General features: G+C 38.3%; 1 protein-coding gene across 1 annotated transcript in view; it reads right to left on the bottom strand.

The window, feature by feature from the left end:
• The window catches only part of HS2ST1 (heparan sulfate 2-O-sulfotransferase 1), a 108978-nt gene that overhangs the window by 8736 nt on the left and 79217 nt on the right, over positions 1-21025 (bottom strand). The window contains exons 3-6 of the mRNA XM_083360474.1: positions 17007-17092; positions 11743-11881; positions 9507-9604; positions 5224-5381 (exon numbers count right to left, since the gene is read on the bottom strand). Of these exons, the coding sequence (XP_083216600.1) occupies positions 5224-5381; positions 9507-9604; positions 11743-11881; positions 17007-17092 (481 nt within the window). The remainder of the gene's footprint in view (positions 1-5223; positions 5382-9506; positions 9605-11742; positions 11882-17006; positions 17093-21025) is intronic.

Here is a 21025-nt window from a genome sequence, read left to right as displayed (position 1 = left end):
TTGGCAGAAGCTGGGATGAGTAACAAGCGCTCACTCTGTTACGCGGCACTCAGGATTCGACTCACCAAACTGCCGACCATCTGATCGACAAGCTCAGCATCCTAACCCACTGAGCCACCGCGTCCCTATACAAGCTATACTATATATTATATTACATTCTATCAAAACTAGCTCCTTATGTTCTACTCTCTAGCCATAATTATGAAATAATAATCAAAGTCAGGCTATAAACTACAATGAAAGAAAATAGTAAATATGGCTCCTATTAAATGGTGTGAAAAATGTTTAAATTCTAAACAGTTGTCCTCTACTGGGAACAGGCCATTTTGATCATCTGTGGAGTGTCATATTGAGACATTTCCAACAGGATTAAAACAGTTCATTTCATGAAGAAATACCATCAGAGGAAGAAATAATTAAAAAAAATACTAGACTGTGCGGAAATGGACAGACTTACTCTGAGGTTGAAAGAAAAAGAACAGAATATTTTCATACTTGGGACTTATTTTATCAGTGGCTGGAGAGAAGAATAAGGGATTAGGAATTCAATTTGTATTAGTGAATGATAAACTCAGACAACATGTTTGTTGAAGAAGTACTTTTGAATTGTATTAAAAGATCAATAAAAACTTTAAAAAACCAGTTCATTTCCAATAGAAAACAACTGTTTTCAGCTTGACACAGGGCGTTTCAAATTTCAAATTTTACATACATGCATGCTTTGAAATATCTTTTCCCCTTTCACTCTGAAGCGCTGCACAGGCCTGCTACATATAACTGGAAACTTAAAGGAGTATGCTTGCTATTTAGAAATGTAGTCTAAAGGTGATTTGGTCTGTTTCCTATTTCCTAAAGCCAGGTATGAAGCTTTACTTTCTTTTTTTCAGTAATACATTGGTAGCCCATGAAAACTTGCTAGACCTCTTCAAATGGCGATGAAAAAGTTAGTTCTACTGAGCCTAGATGGATATAGAAAAGCCATTTATGTTTTATTTAGTTTTCAGCAAGTAATAAAAGATAAATTATATGTATTCAGATACATAAGGGAAAATTGGAAAAAGCCGCTGGTATTATATTCTCACTAGTAATTGCACAATGTTCTGTGCACATTGCACAATGTTCTGTGCACACAACTGTGCCCAGACCAAAATCCGTATCTGTTTTGGAGAAAGGGGGGGGGGGGGAGAGGGGGAAGAAGGAAACCAAACAACATTGGGGATAGCATACAGCAGTTAAGGGTGATTGGAAAGGCAATCAGGCCAGCTGTATACATTATGGCCAAGCAAAACAGTAGCAGCTAAGGGTAACTAGGGGAAGATTCGGGAGGAAGGGGGAAAAAGCAGTGGAATATGGTGCACTTGAAGCCAAAGAGATGGGCAAGATCTACAAGAGAATTATCCCTCGAGATCCTCCAATACAGCAAAGGTCTGCAAGTAGCTTCAGGAGCTGTGCTTCGAAGCAGCTTGTGTGCCAAAACAAGGGGGGGGGGGCTGCAATCAATTTGTTGCTGAAGAAGAAGCCTTTTAGAATTTATTTTTCAAATGGATAGTAAGTTGTGCCTTTCATTTCTTAGTAATTTTTAAAGACTATTAATCTTTATTAAGCTAAATGAGGCTCTCTTTAACCACAGCCTGTTACTCCTTTTTGAAGATCTGTGACATTTTGGGGATATCTTCAGTGTTAAACAACAAGGAAGAAGCTATTAAAGCAAGCCAAAATAAGGAAGTGTGGAGTATCTTTTTCAAAAAAAAAAAGTTGATGGAGAAATATAAGGGCAGAAAGTTGTGGTTTTAGTTTAGCTTAGTTTAGTTTATTGTTTTTAGTAATTTGTCGTTTGGTCTGTTTTGCTGTGGGTGGCTAAAACTTTCCGATTTTCATGATTCCTGATTGGCCAGCAATTCTTAAGTGGTTTACAAAAAAGCTATTCTTTGACTAGAGAGGGAGTTAAGAAAATGGAGGAGCAAATTATTAGAGATGTATTTGAAAAATCTTTAAATAAAATCCATCAGTTCATAGATCAGCTATGCGCCAAGGATGTTAAAAAAAGCTTCTCAAACTACTTCAGAGATGCAAATATGTGTAGAAAGTTACCAAACCTCCGAGGCAATTTCACAAGTAGCTGACAATGCAGAGGAGTCAGTTGCAATTTTGGAATATAAACCTGACACCAACTCTTATTATGATGGTTTAAATATAAGCTCCACAATACAAGTGAAAGAAAAGCTCCAAGAAAATCTGCAACTTTTAAAAGGATAAGTTTAAGACTTTTCCTTATGGACATTAAAATGGTTGAGAAATCCTTGAGGAAAAGAGAAGCTTATAAATACTTGACAAACATTCCAGAGAAGAAAAAGACTTTACTTCATGAAGACAAGGTGGAAGGATTGACTTAAACTTAATGAATCAATTGGAATTAGAATGGATTTTTATCAGCTTGATATTTGTAATTGAAAGAAAGTCTAATGTTTGAAAATTTATTTTTCATTTATATATAATGCTTATGTAATTCCTAAAGTTTGTAAAATGTTATTGAATGTTTATTTGAGAGTACCTGTGTTAAGAGAAAGTTAAAGAAAAAGATGTATTAATTTTTAAAAAGTTTAGAATTTTAAAAAGGATGTATACAAGAAGAAAAAATTATTCTATGAAGGTAACTTGGAGCGAGTGATCTAAATTTAATAGTGAACTTTAAAGTATGCATGTTAAGAGGAAGTTAAAAAAGATGAATTAGAAAGCTTTGATTTCAGAAATGTTTTAAAGAAAGGTTTAGTCTTTTAAAATGGATGGAAAAAGTAATTTTCCCTTTAAGGTTAAAGAATCTGAAAGAATACAGTGAGAATTTTGTTAATATAAATGGTGATAGTTTGTAAAGATTATTAAGTGCAAATAGAAATACATATGATTTCCACAGCAAGGAAGATAAAAGAGCCTTGGTGGAGCAGTGGGCTAATGCCTCCTTAAGTAACACCAGCTGCCTGCAATTAGTGCAGGTTCGAGTCCCAACAGGCTCAAGTTTGACTCAGCCTTCCATCCTTCTGAGGTAGGTAAAATGAGGACCCAGATTGTTGGGGGCAATAAGCTGACTTTGTAATAATGTCGCTTTGGGGGGGGGGCGAAAGCCCAAATAAGCAGGCATATACATAGAACGAAGGCTATTGCTAAGCACATTGATTTGTGCTTAGATTGTAAGCCGCCCTGAGTCTTCGGAGAAGGGCGGGATATAAATGGGATTTTTAAAAAAAGCAGAAATGGTTAAATTGATTGTTTTATTCAAAAAGAAGAACATATTTAATTATGTTTTTTATTTGGATATCACTTCTGGATTTGGGGCTTGCAATGAAACAAAATGAAACTTTTGACTTGGTTTTGCTGATTAGATAGATTTGTTGTTATAGAAATGGCTAGTTATATGTGTAAAAGTAAAAAGTTGAGGCTGGGATGTTATCTTGTACTGTGCTAAAAAGAGTCAGAAGTCAACTCTTTTTTTTTCTTCCCTTGTATCTCATATTTTCTTTATTTATTTATTTTATTTATTTTATTTAATTTGTATACCGCCCTTCTCCCGAGGGACTCAGGGCGGTGAACAGGGCAATAAATATCAAAAATACAAAATACAAAAATTAAAAACAAACCATGGTGCCCAAATACAATAAATAAATTACTTAAAAACAATAATTAAAACCCCAAACCCATCAGACCAGGCCGGCTTGTTCAAACAAATAGGTTTTTAAATCACGTCGGAAGGAGCGAAGGTCAGGAGCCATCTGGAGCTCAACCGGTAAACGGTTCCAAAGGTCAGGCGCACCCACAGAGAACGCCCTCCCCCTGGGGGCCATCAGTCGGCATTCTCTGACCGGTGGCACCCTGAGGAGGCCCTCTCTGTGGGAGTGCACTGGGCGGAGGGAAGTTGACACCAGTTGCAGGTGCTCCCTAAGGTACTCCGGACCCATGCCATGTAGGGCTTTATAGGTCATTACCAGCACCTTGAATCTCACCCGGAAGGCAACTGGAAGCCAATGCAGCTCACGGAGCAGAGGTGTAACATGGGAGTATCGGGAGACCCCCAACACAACTCGCGCGGCTGCATTCTGCACCAGTTGGAGTTTCCGAGTGGTCCTCAAGGGCAGCCCCATGTAGAGAGCGTTGCCCCTCTTTTTTCCTTGTCATAATTTCCTGATATTATTTTTCTTTGTATTTTATATGTTGGTAAAACCAGGGCCTTTTTTGTCATAGAACGCCCAGAACGGAGTTCCGGCACCTTTTTTGGATGGAACCTTGTAGGGTAGGCAAGGCAGGTTGTACGACGTGTGAGTTCTGGCACCTTTTTCTTTTACCAAAAAAAAAAAAACACAACCACTGGGTAAAACAATATATAAAATGGAAACAAAGCACTGAAAGACTGGTGAGGGAGCCAGTGCTGAGACCAGGGGCTGGGAACGTTCTTTTGTAAAAGGGGCCAGAGGCCATGTGCCCCCCCATTCCCCCTCCCTGTTAGCACTTGGGGCAAATCATAGAGATGCACTGCTTTGGGGGGAAAGGAAGGGAGGTGTGGCCAAAGGGGAACATAAGAATGTCCTCTGAAGAGTCTCAGTGTGCCTCTGCTGATTGGGGAAAGAAATGCTTACGGAGGGGAGAGGAGGAAGAGATCTCAATAGGTATAATATAAACACATGTATATTTTAAATACAGACTTGTAACCCATTCAGATTGTTAGAATTTATTAAAATAATCTGGGCATACACCAATCTAAGGCAAAATTGCTAACTTGAATTCTTTTTTAAGAACCACCCCAGGCAGGGAGACATAATATTTCTTTTGGAGACTACTGGCTGGATGATTTAGGGTGGCAGGTTAGATCCGGCCACTCAAGCCTCAGCTGCTAGCCAAGTTGCCTGACTTAGGTATGTAGTGGTTGCCCTACTCAGCCTCTCATAGATCTGCAGATTTTGTTTTTCGGCCAAAACCCCCATCGATCAAAATGCCGTGCTCTTCAATTTTGCTGAATCACACACACCCCAGTCAATCAATTAGGCAGAATTTGCAAAATGCTGGGTGTGTATTCTATGCTTGAAGCACATTTTCAGTTTTAATAGCCCTAATACATCGCTTGTAATTCTTTCAGGAACAAAATAATGAAAATCTCGGAAAAGACACTGTGCTTTCTCCTAAAAAGAAATGCATACACACAGAGAGACATGATGTAGTTGAGGGGTGATGAAATACCTGTTCGATATAATTCTGTAGCACCCCTGAAGAAGCGAGGCAAAGCTGCCTCCAGCAACATAATGAAGTCTTCAAGCTCTTCAGTAACTCCCACTAGGAAATATTCATTAATCAAGTTGTATTTGGCTTGTTCCAAAGCCCATCTGCTTCCCACATTCCTAAAATGATAAAAAGTAATTACAGGATGGTTTTGATGTCTGCCAAGAATTTTGGTTCCCTTCGTTTAGATATTCTCACACCAGGCTAAAATAATGGCTAAGCTGTTATCTTTGCACAGACAAGAAAACAAAGTTTCAGCTGCACACATTTTTAATTTCCTTTGCTTTTTTCCCCTTCTCCCCACTTTTTGTTCTCTTCACTGCCTAGGTTAGATGTCAAAAGATTTACAGCTCTGATTTCTAACTTCTTGATGGCGCAAATGCCTTTTTAAAATGTGCTATTTAGTGGGGAAAAGTTATGCTGTTATACTAAAACAGCCAAGAGTGTCATTTTGAATGTGATGGGGGGGAGGGAGAGATTCAGAGAACATTGGAGTTGTTCAACAGTCTTCCGCAACAGCCATAGAATATTTGCATTTTAGTAAGTCTACATTATAAGCAAAACCAAAGGGATTTCCTATTATCCTTCTCATCTTTCCTATTATCATCTACTATTGGTATCTTATGATTACTGTATATTACTTCATTGTTTGTATGTACACCGAGAGCTTATGCACCACAGACAAATTCCTTGTGGGTCCAATCACACATGGCCAATAAAGAATATTCTATATTCTATTTTTAAAATGATTAAGCATTCAGATGACATTTAGTACTCATAAAGTAGTTGCTCATGCTTGCACTGAATCAGTGGCGTAGCGTGGGGGGGGCAGGGGGGGCCGGCCGCACCGGGCGCAACATCTGGGGGGGCGCGCTCGCACTGAGCAGCTCAGGGAGCCCTAAGGGCTGCACAGAGTCGGCTTGGCTCCGTTCTCGAGCTGCTCTTTCTTGCAAAGCGAAACGAGTCCGGCAGGTGAGATGGGCGGCCACATAAACTGGATAAAATAAATAGAAGCGCCCAACTCTCCGCCCAGGCTCAGGCCAACTGCAAGCGCCCCGCAGGCGCCCCGGCAGGCCTGGCCGAGCGAAGATGGACCCGCCGGCCGGCCGGCCTAGCTTCGTGCGCATGCGTGGCTTTATTTAGCGGGGCTCACGTGCGAGCTTGAATGCAGCGGCTCTTGCAGGTTGGAGCCCCGCCCAGCCGCCCTCGAGAGGGACCCGGAAGCATCCCGCATGCGCGCGACTCTTCTTGGAAAGTCTACGCCGCTGCGGGGCGCGTCTTTTCGGCGGTGCCGTGACATCACTTGCCTTGCCCCGGGTGCTGGCAACCCACGCTACGCCACTGCACTGAATAAATTGTCTGAAGAAATGATCATTAGCACATTTACATACAAAAACATTCTGTTGGAAATAGGTTATACTTGAAGTGACCTCCAGTCACTACTTGTTTGGGGCATTATCATGACAAACCCCACTTGTTTGCTCCTTTTTCCTTACTGATGAATTCACAGTGTGGTTATGTTTTTTTATAATGCAGTTCAATTGTGCCTATTTCCATCAATTAAAATGAAAAATAAGCTTAGCTCCTTTGGATGAATACTTTTTAAAGCCAGTGCCAAAATCCCCACCTCCTCTTAAACAGTTATTTTTATATATATATAAGTTTTACTGATTTTTAAAAATCACAATCTTTAGAGCTTAGTAAACAACATGTTGTCTGGGTTTATGTATATAACATTAACTTCTTCAATATAAATCTATTCAGTACTATACACTCCAGTATTTTTTCCTTGATCTTCCTTTCTTTCTCATATTTTTCCTTTTCCCTGGTTAAACAATTACAATTCTTAGTACTATTGATGCATACAAAATTAGATATAGACATCTTCATCATATTTTACTAATGTTACAGAAATAACAGTAATATCAATTCATAAGTCAATATCCTGTTTTCGTGCTCTTATTAAGTTTGATTTCCCATCAATATTTACAGTATTTTTATCAGTTAAGATTTTCTCAATATTAATTACATTTATGTAGCTAAAAAATTTTTATTCAAAGCAATCCTCTTATTTTCAAATTTCCCATATCAAAAAAGAAAAAGCTATTTTAATTCTAAATCATATCTTCCTTTATAAAATTCTAGTTATATCTAAGGTTCATCCACTCTTTTATTCATATTCAAACAGGTATATTAAACAGATAGTGCCCCCCACTGATAGAGCAAATCTTCTATTTTTTAAGTCTAACTCTCGCTTTCTTTCTTTTGCCAAGCAGCTTTCCAGGGCAAGGCAATTAAATCGCCCCAAAATTTTATATTTTTGTGCAAGCTGCTTGGCATGAGAAAGGCAATTTAGGTATTTTTATTTTATTTTATTTTATTTTATTATTTATTTTATTATTATTATTATTTTATTTTATTATTTTATTTTATTATTTTATTATTTTATTTTATTTTATTTTATTATTTTATTTTATTATTTTATTTTATTATTTTATTTTATTATTTTATTTTATTTTATTTTATTATTTTATTTTATTTTATTATTTTATTTTATTTTTTTATTTTATTTATTTTATTTTATTTTATTTTATTTTATTTTATTTTATTTTATTTTATTATTATTTTATTTTGGGGGGGACTCTGCCCATCCACATTCCCTAAATATTTCCCTTGCCCACTCTATGTTCCATTTTCTAAAATCATCTTCCTTGTCATCAGGTGTATTTTGGAGAAAGGAGTAAAGAGTCTTTTGTATTTTCATTGTTATAGGTAGGTCTTGCAGTCCATATTTCCTTTCTTCTATCTCCTCCATCTCTAGATCCATTTCTTCTGCTTCATCCTCTGATTTCTTTATTTATTTGTTCATACTTTACAGTCGTTGTCTGGGAGCTTTCCAGTTGTAGCTTCAGTTTGGAGATTTGGTCCTATATATCATCTAGGTTATTTTTAGTCTCACTATAGGTTTTTTTATGTCCTCTTTTTGTGCAACAAATGTTTGATGAATTTGCTGTAACACAGAGAGTATTTTCTTCTCAAAGGTATTTCTTTTTTCTTGAGGCATCATTCCTAGAAATCCTCTGGTATCACCAGTCTCATTAAGAATGGAATGAGATTTCCTCTACTTTTCTGGTCTTTATACATAGCCTTTATAATCCAGTCCTAATAGCAATATTTTATAGTAATCCTTTGTCTCAAGTATCCTGAAAATTATCAGTCAGGCAAGGTTGTAGTCCACAACATTACAAGTGTTCAAAATGTTCAACCAGACATGTTCAAAAGTCAAATCTTTCTTTCTCTCCCACTAGCTCTTGAGATTAAAAGTACAAGCTCAGTAGGTATTTATAGTCCAAGAAGGTCAGGATGATAAATATGCCAAAATATTTCCCTTTATTGCCAGCTGTACCAAGCAGCCAAGGAGCTAGTTATGGTACCGTACTCAAATCCACCACTAGATGTCATTCAAAGTCCATTTTCCACTTTTAAAACAAAGGGTTGATTTCTTATATTTCACCTCAATAATTTTTTTCTCAAAGAGAAAATCTTAACAATTATCTCAGTTCTCAGATTTATCAAAGATGTAGCTTTGTATTACTTTTACTTCAGCACTGTGTATTTCTGTCCCGCATAACAAATTTAAAATGCCACTTCCGTTCACATCCGGAGTTTCTAAACTTCTTGGGAGCCTTTCCCAGGAAATTAAGTTGTAAAATAGTAAATAAAGGAACAATATTCTCACCCAGTGCAAACATGCTGTTTACAATGTGCTAATTAAAGCTTTGTTTTTCGGCTGTCAGCAACTAATGGCCAGCCACAGAGGTGTGGCCGCTCTTTTCCCTGCCAGTTTAGAGAGCTTTTCTTGGATCAAACGGAGAGACCGCTGTCTCTCTGTGATCAACAAGGCACCCCTCCTTCTTCATCGCCTCTTTGGGGCAATGAAGCTCTGCCTTCCTGCGTCCCGTCTCACTGTGACACAAAACCAGAAGTCCTCTTAAACAGTTTTTAATCGGGATAGTCAATCATTGATATGGAAGTTTAGAAAGGAAAGGGACAGTTCAGTTTGAAAATGGTTTATAATTCTCTAAAACTCTGCTCATTGGAAGGTAAGCTACTTATGTTAATTAAAGCTCACCATCCTCACCACCACCATCAGCCCAAATTTAAATTTCCGGTACCCATTTTCATTAGTTCAATCAATGTAACACAATCAAGGATAAATTTCTTCTGTAATGTCATATTCTTACCAACATTCAGAGCTATGCCCACAGAAAAATGGTATCTGAAGCCAGAGTTTCTCAGGAGCACAATCTGAGCCTCCAGCTGCTACACATTCGTCAAATGTCTGGGGGGGAAAAACAACGAAAGAAACTCAGAAGCAAGCTGTAAAACTCCTTCTTGCATATGAAACTTTTCAAAGTGGTCATATTGTTAAATAATGGATATAAGAACAATAGCAAAAAGTCCCATTTCTACAACTGAATCTGTCTATATCAACTATGCTTGCAAGTCAAACTCTGTTGGGCTCCAACTGCAGATAACCAATCAACAATACAGACGCTTGAGAAGCAAATGCTATTTGCAGAGATCACAACAGAAGTTAACTAAAAATGGAAATTAAAATGGCTCATGGGAATATAGACAAAATGTGTTTTTTTAAAATGGTTTATTTTATATTAGCAGGAACTAATTTGAAGGTATTATATTTATTGATTTAAAAGATTGCCTGTTGGTAATCAAATTATACTACTGCTGCTGCTGCTACAGTAGACTGGGCTAATTTTGATAGTTCTGAATCCTCCTATACAAGGGTTAATTACTTAGTACTTTTTAATACTACTGGAGCAGAATCCAAACAAATGTTGCAGAACAATTCTTGCTTATAACCAATGCAAAATCCAAGAGCACAGAGGGTGTGATATGATAACCACCAAGTAAGTGTACATCAGCAAGAAATGTGTGGTCAGAACAGATTTTAAGACAGCATTAGTTACAGCTGACTGATCAACTGGATCACAACCAACTTCCTTCTTGCTAAGAAACTCTTTAGGCATTATAGCAAGAGTAGGGTCTCTGGACTGAATTTTCGAAGTAATGCTATAATAAACAATCTAATAAGTAGACTGCATCTGCTTAAAGGGAAAGGTATCTCCTGAATACAGTTAACATGGCACCAAAGCAAAAGGAAGACCCATGCAGTCTGGCCGAAATGGATCCATGGATTGCTTTAGCATTCCCATAACATAAAATGACGACCCAGCTGATAGTAATAAAGTCTCATAATATTCAACCCCCAAAGTATGAAATATTATACTGGGATGGGATGACTGTATTACTTGCAGTTTGAAGAATTCCGATCCACAACTCTTTATAATACAGGGCAAAAGTTTTATGATTCATCATTAGCTTGTAATATTATCCCGCCAGATTCAGGCCTAACAATTACGGATATTTAAAAGGTAAAGGTTCCCCCGCGTATGTGTGCTAGTTGTTTCCAACTCTAGGGGCCGGTGCTCATCTCCTTTTCAAAGCCGAAGAGCCAGCGCTTGTCCGAGGACGTCTCCGTGGTCATGTGGCCAGCATGACTAGATGCCAAAGGCGCACGGAACGCTGTTACCTTCCCACCGTAGTGGTCCCTATTTTTCTACTTGCATTTTTACGTGCTTTCAAACTGCTAGGTTGGCAGAAGCTGGGATGAGTAACAGGCTGACTCTGTTACGCGGCACTCGGGATTTGACCCGCCAAACTGCCGACCTTCTGATCGACAAGCTCAGCGTCCTAACCCACTGAGCCACCGCATTCCCCTAGGATATTTACACACTTCTTAATAGACTGCACTCTGCTCATGGTATGAAGCATCCAGATATTTACTAAGAGAGGAGAAGGTATCAGAAGTGTCCTTGGGGGAGAGTCAATTACAAAAGTAGTGTTGCACTGTGTAAGCTCCTTCTCTTTTGTGCATGTATCATTATAGTGCCCAGACGTATAAAAGGGGCAAGGTTTGTATTGTGCCACCATGACACTACTTCCGTCATTTTGATGAAACCTCTATGCTATAGATACTTGAGAAAGATACCTTCCGTTAGCCTCTACCTATTTATTTACTTGCCGACAGGCAAAAAGCAAAAGCTAAGAAATCCAGGAAAGAGCTAGACAAGCAAGTATGTTCACAATTTACAGCAGAAACTTCTAACATGAGCCAACCAGCTTAAGATCTTCAATAAAGGATTATGGAGGAAATAACAAAAGAAATATATGGAGGAGTGTTTAAAAAAAAAAGAAAAGAAAGAAAGCTCATTCTTGCTCTCATGAACAGATGTTTTAAAAGATCAAAAAAAAATGTAGAGAAAACTCTTGTGAATGGAATGAGAACTTTTGCTCCAGTTTTGGTTTTGAACATTACTGTCTCATGTTTTTCATTTAGTTCATAAATTACATAGTTAAAACTAAGCCACAAAGAAAGTGAACAAGATATACTTTTACTTTTTTATCCCCTTGCTTTCGCCTTCGGAGTCCAGGCCTGTAATCATCACCAAAGCGCAGAAAGTAATAATAAGAAACCAGCCGCTCTATAGGATCTCTTATGACATTGATGTATATTGGTTTCTTTTTAACACCAAATCTGAAACAGAAAAGATAATCTAATTGACAAATCAAAGCGTTTCCTGCATGATGTAAAAATGGATCCGGTGTCAAGTTTATTTCAAGAGTTCTCCTTTCCCCCCATATTAATGTATACAGGAAAAAACAATAAGCAGACAATACGTTTTCAATTTCAAGGGCCTTTAAAAAAAAAGTTCACAGCCGAGATAGTTTTCAAAGGAAGGTCACCAGACCTTATCATAATACATTCCATTTTGGTGGATTTAAAACATGCACACTTGATATTTACATATAGATACTCACTTTATTTTGTCTAACAAGTATTATCAGCAGAAGTCTAGTCTGGTACTTCTGCTTCCAACAGATGCAACCTTTTAAAACTATACTTTGCAACAAAGAAGATAATGCAGCTGGCCTTACTATAATGACCAGATGGAGGAAAGGTATGAGGATGGGGGAGGTGCTCAGAAATAGTTTTTTGCTTTGATAAAAGTCCTGCCTTTTAAATAAATGTTAAATAAATTTGATAAAGTCCTGCCTTTGAAAGGCTTGTTGCAGAGATGATAATTAAGCTTGATGAATACTGGAAGCTGGAAAAATGACAATTAGCCATATTCAACAGATGAGAAACCCGATAGGATTGGACTGAGTGCAATAGTTTTGTTCTTTCATTAGCACCTTCTTTTAAGGAATTTATACAGTGATCTTGTGAAAATGTCGGTGTCTCTGTGCCTCTGACTCCTATAGACTGCCTGGATAAGCCACTGCAATTTTTGGGGCAACATGCTGGAAGTAGTTTAACACTCCCTCCCTCCTAGGGCAGAGAGAGAGTGTGTCTGGTCCAAGGTCACCCAATTGTTTTTGTGCCCAAGGCAGGATTAGAGCTCATCGTTTCCCGGTTCCTACACTGATTTTTATTTTATTTTATTTTTTTTAATTTTAATTCCATTTATATCCCGCCCTTCTCCGAAGACTCAGGGCGGCTTACAAACTTAGCAGCAGCCTTCATTCTATGTATATGCCTGCTTATTAGGGCTTTCACACAACCCCCAAGCGGTATTATTACAAAGTCAGCTTAATTGCCCCCAACAATCTGGGTCCTCATTTTACCTACCTCGGAAGGATGGAAGGCTGAGTCAACCTTGAGCCTGGTGGGACTCGAACCTGCACTAATTGCAGGCAGCTGGTGTTACTTAAGGAGGCATTAGCCCACTGCTCCACCAAGGCTCTTAACCTTAACCACCACAGCAAAGTGGCTTGCCTATGAAAATTTACTACAAAATAAAAAGCTTTTCATCATATTGTGCACACAGGTTGTCTTCCGCTTACAACTTTAGTTGGACCCAGAATCTTGGTAGCTGAGTGAAGTGGTTGTTAAATGAGAAAAATGACTGCTTGGCTCAATCCTGGCTCTTCCCGTTTCAGTTGTTAAGTGACTGTACAGTCATTAAGCAGAGCACCGGACAGAGGGCCCAGAAGTGGGGAGCCTGGGAGAAGGCCTGGGCTCTCTTCTGGCCCCACTGGGGGAAATGGTTGCAAGAAGAAAGGGCAAGAACGGTCTTCCATTGCTCCAGAAATTAGGATAGGTTTGTGCTGAAGTGGAAGTTAGATTTTTATCTATTTAAGTATATTAAGATGGATATACTAAGCAGCAAGTTGGGTTTTCTTTTGTTTTTTTTTAACCAAAATGACCCTTTACAAACTGTTCTGTGAAACCTTACACAAAGCTAGCTTATATTTTGGGACATTTCTAATAGAGGTTCAGCATTTCCCACAAGAGGTGGGGAGAGTTTTTAAATGCTTTGCAGGAAGCTTTAACACTGGCCACAAAACTGAGCAGGTCCCAAAGTGTCAAGAGCAGGCAATCCACTTCAGGCCTCTTTTGCCGCTACTCTTGATTTAGTTGCACGTATTTAAGTGCTTTCATTTTGACCTTTTGCTATAGTTATCATTTTGTTCACACTACAACTGGTCGCATGGTGTAAATGCAAAAACTATATTCTAAGTTTCTTTCTTTCTTTCTTTCTTTCGCAGCGAGGGAAATCAAGAGAGGAATCAAGGTCTCTGTTGCACATGTTTCTCAATTCGTATTTCTCATTCCTTGACTCAAGCAGAAGTGCCAGCTCATCTCTGCATGTGGGAAGACAATGCTCAGGAAAGAGAAGCAGAAGGGAAACTTACTGCTGCAATTATTCCTCCTATACTTTACGCCCTCTTAGTCTAACATATGTTTTTTATGTCATCTATGAATGTATACAGCCAACACAGAATAGATAAGACACAGGTTTGGCTTTCTTCGGTAGATGGGAGAGATGAATCAGTATTGTTAGGAAAGAGACCCAAAAGGTATCAAGGTCTCTTTAGAAATCAATCATGATAAAATTCAAAAATGAAGAGAATCCTATCAGAAAGTTAGTGCTGAGTAGTTATATTTCAAAGAACATGAAAGCATCCATATATTGTCTATATGTTAATTCTGTTTGATATAATTTCTACAATGTATTTTATCACAGCTGTTGAAAAACTTTTTAACTTCATTTTAATTTTGTATGAGTGCATATTGAATCAAAGCACTAGGGGAGACTTTATTCCAGAAGATAAACAAACAGTATTCAGAGTGTGTATATTTCTCCCCTCAAAGAACATCACACCATATGTTGTTACTCAAGAAGAGCAAATACTGCATTATTTTAAAAATCAAAATCACAAACATAAGAAAACAAACTATATAGAGGTTAGGCACAGTCATTTAACAAACAAACAAAAACTTAAGTATAAAACAGTCCTGGGGAAAATACGCCTGTAAGTGTAAATTGTGATATTGTTTTGTTGTCTTTCCTGAATAAGACGTCTTCAGTTTCAAACTATGAATAATCTATCGAGTAAAGAAATGCTTACAAAGCTGTTCACAAGGTTATTATTTCATTATATATTCAACACAAGAGATGCATTAATACAGTATGTTACGCTACTGAATTTGAAAAAACAAGGCAATTTTATACTCGGGTTTTTTTTTTCTTTCAGACTGAGAGCTCCTTCTTGGTTTGTAATATTTCAACCTTTCTCTGCCATTGTTCACTGCAGCATTATGTAATACTATGTTTCATGAGTATATATAATGCAAACTTGTTTGAGGTTGCCATTCTTACACAATTGCCAAAATAAAACAGAGGGCAGGGGAGACACAGACACACAGACACACACACACACACACACACACACACACACACACAGACACACACACACAGACACGATACTCTTTCTTAACTTGCTTTAAAAGCTACCATGCTTTTAAGGTTAAGCAAAATTGAGAAATAAACAATGACTACAATGTATAGGAGCTGTGATGGCGCAATGGTTAGAATGCCATATTTGCGGGCTAACTCTGCCCACAGCTAGGAGCTCGATTCTGATTGGCTCAAGGTTGATTCAGTCTTCCCTCCTTCCAAGATCGGTAAAATGAGGACTCAGTTTGTTAGGGGCAATATGCTGACATTTGTAAACCACTCAGAGAGTGCCGTAAAGCACTATGGAGCAGTATATAAGTCTAAGTGCAATTGCTATTGCTATAAGCAGAAGGATCTGAAGAAAACATGAAAGACATATCATATTCAACCTATATTCCCACTATCCTTAAAATAAATGTTCAAACAGAAATTTCATGCACTGGTCTCTGTCTCAGACATTGTCAGGGTACAGAACTGTAGGATCCACAAAGATAAGCATCTGTGGAGGGATCAGGAGAGTCCCAAAACGATGCAAGTTGCAAGGCAAGCCCTACCCTTTTTTCTATATGTATTGCATAGCATGCACCCACTCTAAGGTGTTTGAGTTTCTGGCCCAATGCTCTATGCTGCTTTAAATCAAATTTAATGCTAAAACTAACAATTACATTTCTACAAAATAATTTTAGCCACTAGCCCGGGGTACACCTGAGATTCTTCACAACATCAACTTCCACTCAGAAATCCTTTGAGGACAATAGGCATTCAGTCCTAACATTTGAGGATGGGATGCTCTTAATAATTTAATACCACCATGACTGCAATGGAGCAAGGAATTGGCAAACAAATTAATGCTTCAAAATTCCTATCCAGATAAAGGGGAGGACCTCTATACTGAGGCTCCTTGTAAGGGAACTGTAAAACAATGGCCTCCACTGAGTTTTAGAGCCCCTGAAGCTGAAGGAAACTCAGCTTTGCCCAAGCCAAGGTTGAAAGCATTCAAATGGACACTGGGTTCATCCGCTTCCTTTCTTAATCCTTTCCTGAAATTGTTTATTAACTGCTTTTGGGCTATCAAGAACTTTCAGAATGGCAAGTTTCATCAAACCTGGTGCTTCTCCTTCAATCCACAGGGAAAGAAGTTTAACAACTTTGAACAAATTGCTTTGAAATACATTAGAACATTGATTTTTAGAAAGTTGCTAAAGAGCCAGATGGATTGAAAATAAGATTTTTGAAATTAACTGTAAGAATCCTGCTTGTGTTTAAAATACTATTAAAATACATAGGAAGATATAGAATATGATTTGGTTAAACATACACCTATATGCCTTCTCATTTCTGATAAATTTTAATGGAGTTTTACTGATTAGGACCGAATGATGAGGCTTTATAACTTGGTTACTGTCTTGAGATAGGGGAAGAGAGAACCTCTGTGGAAATGTTAGAGAAAATAAGTTATTAAAACCATTTGTTCTTGTCTTTATGACACAGATGTATACATGCGCACGCCCGCAGGTGCACACACATACATATACACAAACATTCAAGATTTAACTATCAGGAAAAATAATTTCTCTGACTTAATTTCTCTGACTATTCAGACATATCAATGTGCATGACTTGCTCTTTTAAGAGGCAACATGATTTACAACATTCTTGTCAACAAAGTCTGAACAGGAAAGGACATGTTAAGAAAATGAAAGAGGAGGTGGAAGCAGAGAAAAGCAAAACTGGAAGGAGAGACCAAAACCCAGTATTTGCAGTTCTCTGTATGGTGCAATTTCTGATCTTGACCATGAGAGGGCAGTACAAACTAAAGTGAATCGTGAACTACAGTTATACCATGAAAATTAGAAATGATAAAGAATGATTCAAGGTCAAATTGGTGCAAATTGAATTATTTGTTGTGTGGCTTACTTTGCAAAATCCAAGAAAGATATATGTCCATGATAAAATCCTGGTTTCATCTCTTTCCATGAAGTTATGTTCTTCACAAAACGTACCTACAAGAGAAAGGAAGATTTTTTTTTAATGTTTTACAAAACAAAATACGTCTCTCTCTCTCTCTCTCTCTCTCTCTCTCTCTCTCTCTCTCTCTCTCTCTCTCTCTCTCTCTCTCTCTCTCTCTCTCTGTGTGTGTGTGTGTGTGTGTGTGTGTGTGTATTCATTAAGATAATTTATTCTACTTTATATCCTCCAGAAATTCAAGGATGATGAGCCAGCATCATCAATATTTATTATGGACAGATAGCTGAAAACATTGGAATTTGCTAAACATGGCTAAGTTTTTAATCAGGAATGTCTTATATTTCATATTCTATAACAATACTTTCAACAAGCTTTGCTTTAATTATTAGTCAAATATGTATTTATTATTTTAAGTGTTATATTTAGTTCCTATCTTTCATAATTAGAATATACGAATTTTACACTGACACAATGACACACCGGTAAATACAGACAAGAGTAAAAGCTCCCAGCCAGGCTCAACTCCTGGCAACTTCAGCAATATTTCAATTAATCGTCTTAGCAATATCACAGAAATGTTCTTCAACGTCTCATTCTAGTCCACAGACCTGGAGTTCTGAGTTGGAAATTACAATACATGTGTATTATTGCAATTATTTGAAAGTGGTGCTTTAAAAAGTTTGCTAGTGTAAACACCACAAAGCATTAAAGCAGCTAGATCAGGGGTCTTCAAACTTGGCCCTTTTATGACTTGTGGACTTCAACTCCCAGAATTCTTCAGCCCGTGTGCCTGGCTAAGGAATTCTGGGAATTGAAGTCCACAAGTCATAAAAGGGCCAAGTTTGAAGACCTCTGAGCTAGATCCTTAGGACAGCTTATATGACTGCTCAAGAATCTCCCTATTATCTGTACAGACACCCAGTATTAGTATACTGCTCAAAAAAATAAAGGGAACACAAAATAAGACATCCTATACATTGTGTTGTTTAAGTATTCCCTTTATTTTTTGAGCAGTATATTTTTGAAGAAGCTACAGGAGTTTGCATACAAATACATAATTCAGAAAGCAACAAACTTGGACAAAAATCGGTCAACATGAAAATCAGTATCTGTAATGATCTAATCAAACAGGTAAGATAAAGCAGACACATTTACGTTATTCTCGTAATTTATCAAGATAATATGCAATGCTATTTCTAGAACAACATTCCTAACACAGTGTTCATGGTTGCTGGAGTTTCTGAGACTTGTCTGGCAACATGACTTTAGCTATTGCCGAGAGAATGCCAAACATCTGAAGTAAGCTGCATCTTGACCTTTGGAGGAGATTGCTTTAGCCAATGAACACAGACACAATTGTCAAAGTCAATATAAAATGGGGACTATTTCAACTGTAGAATGGTTATTAACTTCCAATAGTAAGTTCGAGTGCCAACTCCCAGCATTATTAACAAAAAAAACCAGCTACCAACTTGCTCCGCAGAATTGCAAAGTTTGAGAAAGCAGCCCCCCCAAATAATCATAAAAATCTAGAGATAAAAACAATACGTAGCATAATGAGAATTAAGCATACTCAATAATAATAGAACATAGATATCAGAGGGAAGAGGGAGAGGGAGGGAGGGGGGAGGGAGGGAGTGAAGGAGACAGAGAGAGAGAAAACAAGTGGGATGATAAAGAAAGTTAAATTCTGGGGGGGAATACAGCTCCCCAACATCCTGAGCAAAAAAAGCATTCCTTTAGGAATCAAGGAAATATTTTCTGCCATTTGCGATTTTCTAAAGAGGCAAACATTTAGCTGCCATTTGAATGCAAACTTAATTCTGTTTTGGTATAGCAACAATAGCTAGTTCTCTACGCTATGTCAAAGGGAACAGAAATATATGATACAGAAACCAAATTTTATTTAATTACTCTCTACAATGTATCGCAAACTCTCATATAACATCAATGTGTCGGACAAAATACAGATAACTAAGGTAGAACAGGCCATTTAATGAACACTGGAAGTTGCAAACTCCCCCCCCCAAAAAAAAATCTAAATACAAATCCTTTCAAAGTTAACAACCCCTGCAGCAACCCCGTGGTCATTCACCCTTACGACTGACCACAGAGAGACTGCAGCATACCCTCCTACCTATCACTCTCTCATCCTGCCCTGTCAGGCCCTCAGAGGCACTGGGCCTGCTTTCCCACCATACCTGGCTCCACTCACTCTTACCTACCTACCCACCCACCCACCCACCCACCCCGTCGCCATTCGCTCACTGTCAGGTAGAGAAGGCTGCTCCCTTGCTAGGCCACTGATGGACTACATGGCATAACAGAAGAAATCCTGCTGATTTTGCTTCCCTCACAAATCTTTTCGTCCCCAGAGCCAGCTGCATTTACTTTACACTAGCATGGCTGGGGTTCAGGGCGTTAAGAAGATTTCATGCTGACTGCCGTCCATAGCTCCCCGAATGACGGTATAAGGCCTGACACTAGAATGGCTGGTGTTTGGAGAACCAAAAAGAAATTGTGCTGAGTTTGGTCCATTGCAATCCTTTCCTCCTCAGCCAGCGTAACACTAGCCCTACGCTGGCATTCGGGAGGATAAGAAGTCATGCTGATTTATGCTGGCTGAGGATGAAAGGATTGCAACAGACCAAAATCGGCACAATTTCTTCTTACCGGTATCTCCCCGAATACCAGCCATAGTAGTATAAGGCTTTATGCTGACATTCGAGGAGCTAAAGAAATCGTGCCGATTTACGCTTGGCTGGGGAACAAAGGAATGCAACAGACCAAAATCGACACAATTACTTAGCTCCACGAACGCCAGCCAGGCTAGCGTAAAGCTAGAGCAGCTGGCACCGGGCAGGAAAGGATTGTGATGGAAGCAAAACCAGCAGGATTTTTTTCTCAATTGTGCCACGTGGCCCAGCAATCATCCAGCAAGGGAGAGGCCTTCTCTACTCCAACTTCCTGAGCTCTGGATATCTTCAAAAGGAAGTGTGTGATTGTGACAGGGTGGGGTATGGAGGAGGGCCATAGATCTCTGGGGAACCCAAGGAGCAGGAGGCAGAGCATGGGATATCGCAGAGGTTGGGGGAGGTATACCCGGTGCGCATGTGCCTGCACTAGGCCTCTCATGGTTTCCCCCCCACCAAGTCACCCCATGCTCTACCTAATGACCTGTGCATTCATTTTAGGAATGCATTGGAGAAAGCAGGGATGGGGAGGTCATTAATTATGCACTTCATTTAATGTAGTCCGACAAGAATGGGCAGGCTCCATTACTCTCATAAGTCGAGGACTACCTGTCGCCATCATAATCTGCTACAAAAATAAAATAAAAATAATTGGAAAAAGCCTAAACAGAATTCTTCATTCTATGGGCTGCTGCAAATATTTCAAAGCTTACTTATACAAGTTAAATATATATATTTTAATGTTGCTATCAAAAGTGAATGAAGTTGTTAGGAATATAGTTGCCATGGATCCAGCTCTAAAGAATACTCTTCTAACTTACTGCAGAGAGATATAATGGAAGTTCATTCCCAGTGTTTGAGTGAACAGTCAGTGTAGTGCATCAGGTATGTATTTTTAAAAAAAAATAAAATACTGTCACGCGTCTCTTAAATTTAACTACAACTGCTTATATTTTTTAGGATGATAGATTTTTGAACGTCTTGAATATGAAATGAACAATTTGGGCTTCTATCCTACAACTGACCTATAAGATCTAGACATAATGATGATACTCCACACATTCTAAATCTCACAAGCTAGATAAATATGAAAAATACTATTCCAATAATCAAATCTCAAGGTCCAACAGGTCACAGATCCTGCCAATTGTTATTACTTCAGTTTCAACTGACTCATGCAGCATCAGTTCCCAAGTGAATCCAGGCAGTTTAAGTACAAAGACCATGAATACTAATGTGTGAATTTTTTTTTAAAAAAGACTGTGCTATGCTGTT

Source organism: Vipera ursinii (genome assembly GCF_947247035.1).
Source record: "Vipera ursinii genome assembly, chromosome: 3".
Classification (NCBI taxonomy): domain Eukaryota; kingdom Metazoa; phylum Chordata; class Lepidosauria; order Squamata; family Viperidae; genus Vipera; species Vipera ursinii.
Note: the sequence above shows the minus strand (reverse complement) of the source record. Positions and strands in the feature narration are given on the sequence as shown.